The sequence below is a fragment of the Sinocyclocheilus rhinocerous genome, unplaced genomic scaffold (assembly GCF_001515625.1).
Source record: "Sinocyclocheilus rhinocerous isolate Xijiao unplaced genomic scaffold, SAMN03320098_v1.1 scaffold650, whole genome shotgun sequence".
Lineage (NCBI taxonomy): Eukaryota > Metazoa > Chordata > Actinopteri > Cypriniformes > Cyprinidae > Sinocyclocheilus > Sinocyclocheilus rhinocerous.
In genome coordinates, this window is record NW_015638019.1 from 250,091 (window position 1) to 256,796 (window position 6,706).

Below are 6,706 nucleotides of genomic sequence, written 5' to 3' on the forward strand. Positions count from 1 at the left end.
ATATATATAACAGACGTTATGCTTAAAAGTTCCACAGCGGAGATTGTTTTATCCAATAGTCACCGCATGGTGGCGACATAACCACATGAATAGGATGTAAAGGCTTCCTACTGTAAGAAAAGTTCATGAAAAATTTGTCGGACTTCCTAAAGCAGGAGTGTCAAACTCACTTCCTGGAGGGCCACAGCCCTGCAGAGTTTAGCTCCAACCCTAATTAAACACCTGATCCAGCTACTCCGGTCCTTCAGGGTTATTTGAAAACTAGACTGGTATGCGTATTGGATCAGGGTTGGAACTAAACTCTGCAGGGCTGCGGCCCTCCAGGAACTGAGCTTGACACCCCTGTCCTAAAGCGTTACATTTCAGTCAAACAGTTGCTTTCAGATTCACACTTAAATAAAATTGTTTTATGTGACAGCTTTGTCAGCCGTGTAAGCGTCATGGCTGTAGCACGTGTGCAGCTATAAACATGTTTGGGGTGAACTGTGAGCGAGCAAACATTTACCACCGCTTAATAATGACTTAACCACAAGCGATTTTTTTAAAGGTAAATGCAATGCTGTCACAAAAGTAGTGATATGAAATGTTTTATAAGAATCAAAATGCAATATCGCCGACAAGTAGGCCTAATGTGCGCCGAGGTCGTGATCCCATATGCAGTTGCAAATTTAAGGTCAAACGGCTTGTTACATGCGTTCTCTCTCATGAGTGCGCGAATTATAAAATTCTATTTTGTTTTTCAACCTCAATTTCGTGAGGTTCCTCAGTCACGCGCAAAAATTCTGGTAGGGCCCCCGGCCCCAACACAGTTAGCCGACTGACAGGCCTTTAAGATCTTTAAAACAACCCTTCAATTTTTGTGTTTACATGAGTTGTATGTAAATCTATAATAAGTGATAATGACAAGTACTACTTATGTTTTGTAGACTTACCGTACGATATTGATCTAAACTGAAGTCGCTCGATCGGCGTACTGTTGCATCCTCAGGCGAAAGAAACTTTTGTTGCAGAGCTTGTGACTTGAGTGGTTGCTTGTTTAAAAACGCTCCTGAAACGCGTCTATTTACACGGATTGATTATTTGTAATCAAATTGGCAATATTTTTCCACGTTGGTTAATTTATGAATTTATGAATTTAATATCGGCTATTTATCAAATTAAGCAGAAAATGTGAAGTAGACTTAAGCTACAGGTAACACTGCAACAATCACATTTAGTCATTTTTTTTCACTACATTTGCTTCACTATTAACATGTTAAGTTTAAACTTAAGTGTAGCCTTGAAATTGCACTAAATTGCACTTCTGGTGTGCTAAAGAGGAGCGTCGCGTTTAGATGATTTTATAGCGTAGCTCAATGCAGCACAATGAATCCAGGTCAAGGGGAACTGCCGCTTGAATAAACACGAATAAAAAGTTGTGCTCAGTTAAGCGATCAAATCAAAGGGGAGAAGAGGGAACAGAAATCCTCTCACAGTAAACGACACACTCTTTCTCTTATATGGAATGCTATTAGGACACCACAAACAAACCATCCTCTTGTTATTTAGCCTTATGGTGGTAATAAGAGAGAAGTCTGAAACTGAATGATGGCCTTATTAGACAGATAAATGACGTTTCAAAACTGAGGTGATTACAGTGAGCTCTTTGGAATAATGTGTAAGTAATGTGGTGGCACTAGTTTAATTCCACGTTGCGGCGAGTACGTTTTTGATTACCTGGTTAACATAAGCCACTAGTGAGTACTAAAAATAAAAAGATAAATAAAATAAAAAAACTTTATTTTATTTCGTATATCAACGTTAGTTGATATGTCCAAAAGCACGTTCAGTTTTGTGTTTAATAGTAATGCGTTTCATCTGCGTTTATTTCTACTGTAACCAGAGCAATAATTAAAGGTGTACATGGTCACCTACGCTTTTACGATTCATGACCATAATTGGTTGTCTCTTTTGTCGTCTAACTAACACGTCAGACTTTGATGGTCGGTTTTCTTTTTTTTTATCTTTATCTTTATTTTTTTGTTTTTATTTTTATTTTGTTTAATTTTTTTGTTTTCTTAAAAAAATAAATCAATAAAAAAATCCATTAGTTAATTTAAAAAAGAATAGTCAAGCTTTGTAATGTATTAATTCATTTACTTTGTCTGTATTTTTTCTATGGGTTCCTACTGTTTTACGAATATTTTCTATTGTTCGTTGCCAGAAGCATAAAACATTTTCATCAATTATCAATATGGAAAAGAAAATACATATACATGTGCACTGGGAACACGAAAGCTGTAAGCTACTCTCACTTTATTTAAATTTATAGGCTAAATATAATTCATTTTATTTTAAACTTGTTTGCACCAATGATCAATCCCACTACTTCAATAATAATAATAATAATAATAATAACAATAGTTAAAATTGAACGAACTTTTAGAATTAAAGAAATAAAAGAACGAAAGCCATATCAACACCTCTTCGACTCTCTTTTTTGAGTTCTGTTTAACGTGGACTTAATATGTTCGCACTATCTAAATGATTAAGACACTCCTAAAATGAAAATAAAAACGAACAAGAAACTAATGCATAGAATAGCAAATATATTTTTCCCTTTTTTTTGACAAAATGCAACAGTCAACTCATTAAATAAATAATAATCTGATAGTCATTATATTAAATTATATTTATTTGCATAAAAGTGACCCATAACACTGTGTTTTCAGCGCCATTAACCCATTTACAGTATAAAAACGAGCAGAATGAATAGACACTTAAAATCTCCAAGCACTTAACAGACAGTTACTCACGCTTTATGGACACAACATAAAGAAATTTGCAGGAAAGAGAGTGGCGCAATTGCGATATCATACAAGCATATCTAGACAAGCCTAGACCTAAGGAAAACTTTGAATCAGACATGGACAATTCAATATAAATCTCGAGATAAAATTAGTATGAACATCTGCTGTCGAGTAAAAGACGAGGGGGAATAAAGGTGCTTTTGACTTCAACGATTGTCTGATAAACACAAAATAACAAAATTGTCTCTCCGGTTCACTCATTTCATTGAGCATCGAGTTCTACTTTCTCAGACTCCACTTCATAAATGCCTTTTAAAAATGCAAAATATTCACAAATGAACATGCAAAATGGTCGTGTAGGCATTGGAAATGAAAGAAAAGGGCGTCAGTCCGTTGAAGCGCTGGAAAAACAGCATGCTTTTCTCCTTTTGAATAACACAAGGTGGCAAAATGGCCGGCCCCCATGTTGCCCACAATTTCTCACAAGTTCATTTTTCTCTGGGCAAAAATGTTCCATATTTGTCTGACGGTGTATCATACATCGAAATCAGAGTCACTGTCAGTAACTGAGAGAATGGTCCCGCCGTCGCCTCGTTCATTCATACTGGAGACGCTGGTGGTGGGGCTGGCGGCCGCGCAAGGGGACTCGGCCGAGCTGTGTGGTGTGCACCCGGGCTCTGACATAGACCGCAGGCCGCTTTGACCCAGTCCGTGGTGCTGGAGCCTAAAACACACGGATTCAGAAAATAAGATTATTTATGCAATACAACATTCAACTATACATACATCACAGACGGTATTGTTCGAATTCGACGGGTTACAGTGTCTCTAATAACAACAAACCTGATTTTAATTGTTTGTGAGATCACGCCAAAAAGAATAAAAAGCAATTTAGTTACTCAAGTCGATTTTTATATAAGGATGTTTATATTTATATTTATGTACAAGCTTATATTTTTCATAAACATCCATTTCTATTAATCAAAAATATAAATATATTTCTAATAATAAATAATGAGCTCTAGCCATATTTAATGACATTATGTATAGGCTTATATTTGATTACATTAGGCTATATCAGTTTACACTACATGAAAAATATATGTTTGTTTTTGGTAAATTTATTATGCAATTAAAGCAAACTATATGGAAATACACTGTCAAATATTCATTTTTCAAAACACGTATATGTTGTTATATATATGGGGTTATTTTTAATCACAAAGAAGGTAAAAAAATGTAATTGTTTTTGGGGAAAAAAAAAAAATCAATTATCACAACCAAACTGCAAATTGATTTTTGCTGTTGTGCTGTCATGATTATCTTCCAATTTGCTTAATTAACTAAGAACTCCACATTAAGTCATTATCAAAACGCCAAATAAAATAACACGTTTTCTAAAGCTTTAACAATTAAATTAAAGGAATTGTCCGCAATTTTGATGCTGCAAATGCAAAAGCAATAGCAAAATGCCTTTGTTTTTTTTTCTTCAAATAAATAAAATAATATTGTTCGATTTCTTTCTATCAAGATCGAGCACATCGTGCAGATTGTGTGACAGCATTTGCTGTCTATTGATGTTTACAAATTGCCTTTATATCTTCGCAAGTATTCGTTTGATTTCAATTTCTCCGAATTCAATTCAACCCATTAAACTGACCTGTTTTTGGCAGCTGCCGCTCTGTCTCTTTGCCTTCGATTTTTAAACCAATTGCCCACTTGAGTAGGAGTCAGTCCAGTGGCTTGTGCCAGTTCCCTTTTCTTGCTCGGATTGGGGTAAGGATCCTGTAGGTACCACTCCCTCAACAAGCCGCGAGTCCGTTCCTTGAAACAGTGCGTTTTCTGTTCGCCATCCCAGATGGTTCGTGGCAAAGGGAACTTCTTGCGGACCCGGTATTTATCAACGGGTCCGAGGGGACGACCGCGCAGCTTTTCTGCCTCTTGGTAGTGCGCTTCGAGCCACATCGCTTGCAGCTTTCCATGAGAGTCGTTGGTGAACTTGTGGTTTTCCAGGATGTGGTACAATTCACGGAAGCTTCCAGTGTGATACGCGACCACCGCTCGGGCTCGCTGGATGGACTCGTGCTTGTTGATGGCATCGCAGGCTCCCGGTGCCACGGGCAAGGACCAAAGGAAACGTCCGAGTCTCTCGATGTCTCCGGTTTCCTCCAGCGTCTCGCACACGCTGGCCACCTGTTCCGCCGAGAAGTTTAGGGTGGGCAACTGAAACATCGGTAAGTCCTCTGGGGATCTCGCTCTGGGAATGCTGCCCGCTAGAAGCAGAGGGCGATCCGCGAAATTGGGAAGGAAAAGATGTGAGGGATAAAGCTCTAAAGGAGACCTGAAAACCATGGAGTCATCGGACAGAGACAAACAGACGGGAAAAGACGGCAATACGGACGTCGTGTTTGCGCCGCTATCGCTGTTGTGCCACTGAACGCGTAATATCTACCCTTAATCAACTTCGAGTGCAACGGTGAAACATTTTGTTTCGCTTTTCTATTGGTCTTCCTGGTGTCGTTCTGTGGTTGTCATGGCAGCCCTGCCAATCACTGTCAAGCTTGCCCGTCATTAGCCAGTGCGCGCTGCCCTTCTCCACATTTGCTTCGAGCGCGGGGTTTTATCATCGCTCCAATCAGAACTGGCCACTCACTGCGGGATGTTTTCAAGCAGGCGAATGGTGCGCCAGTTCACTCGACGGTAGGAGGATTAATAGGTGGAATATTGCTGTATTACTGCGAGTATGCTTCCGCGCGTGGGTGTGAAAGTTTGCGAGCTAGCCAACAGATAAATAACCCGCCGTTATTTACCAAACATTTATATAACGTAGAAGGACTGGGAGTTTTTTTTTTTTTTTTTAATTACAATTCTGAAAATGTATTTTACAGTTGTTAGTGCATATGCACTTTTTTTTCCAGGAAAAAGCGATTGAAAAGGCGTTAACATAATAAATGGATTAAATCTTTTTACATCTAAAGGACACAATAACATATTTGAATTAATCGATCCTCAGAAACATTGGCACTTATTTGTAAAATTAAATGTTTATTTGTTTATTTATTGTACATAAGAATCTAAGCTTTTGTTCAGTCTGTAATCGTCATGATACTTTAACGTTTAAATACACGTTTTTATAAGCCTACAACATAATGCGTATTCCATGTAATTATTATTAGTTATTTCGCCTCTTTATCAGTTTAAAAGGCAAGATAAAATGTCAGTAGGAAACAAAATCGGCTTGTTAGGCCTGAGTCAAATAACATTCTTTCACAAGGCTTTTTGTTTGCACAAAGCGTGTAATTAATGCCACAAACAAGTTAATTCACTTGGCCTAATTGTCTGTTTATCCTGGGGCTTGGCGCTTAATGGCCTTCTCTCCAGTGGGCACACCACTACTGTCTTACATTAAAGATGAATGTGTACAGTTAAAAGGCGGTGATGTCTGCAGATTTATCATTAGTGATTAATTGGTATTAGATAAAAAAAGAAAGAAAAAAAACTCGTTGCTATAATAATATGCGTTTGGAACGATTTTTAAAACAGGCATTGCTTCAAGGCAAGATTTAAACATTATCTTTTCTAGACTACAGGCGTTGGCATAATAATAACTGCAAACAAAAGCACTAATCTCGCGCCCCGTAGACAAGTAACGAGACGTCTTTGTTCATCAGGATTAGTTAATTGGTTGAATATCGTGTTCACTGCAAATATGAACCTCTATTTACACACGAACTGAGCTCAAAAATCAACCAACGCGCTTTAAGAAGCACGTTTTGTAAACTTACAAGAAACCTTAAAGGTCTAAATTTAGGATAGCCTAATATTATGATCACTACAGCTCTGCAATACTACATCTTAAAACAAAATACTAACCTTTTAATGCAGAAATTATTATTATTATTATTATCATTATTTTA

The 6,706-nt window shown here is 37.5% G+C and overlaps 1 protein-coding gene across 1 annotated transcript; it reads right to left on the minus strand.

Annotated features, from left to right (window-relative positions):
* Window positions 1–2,659: 2,659 nt before the first annotated feature.
* On the minus strand, window positions 2,660–5,484 carry LOC107749382 (homeobox protein SIX3-like). Its single transcript, XM_016564527.1, has 2 exons — window positions 4,450–5,484; window positions 2,660–3,513 (listed from the first exon to the last, which is right to left on the minus strand). Exons 1-2 carry the CDS (start codon window positions 5,139–5,141, stop codon window positions 3,324–3,326), a joined length of 882 nt encoding a protein of 293 aa, XP_016420013.1. The 5' UTR covers window positions 5,142–5,484; the 3' UTR covers window positions 2,660–3,323.
* Between the last annotated feature and the right edge of the window lie 1,222 nt (window positions 5,485–6,706).

Coding starts and splice junctions, on each gene's coding strand:
- LOC107749382 (XM_016564527.1), bottom strand. CDS start 5,141: ATGGTTTTCAGGTCTCCTTTAGAGCTTTATCCCTCACATCTTTTCCTT. Junction 3,514..4,449: donor GCGGCAGCTGCCAAAAACAG/GTCAGTTTAATG, acceptor CGTGTGTTTTAG/GCTCCAGCACCACGGACTGG.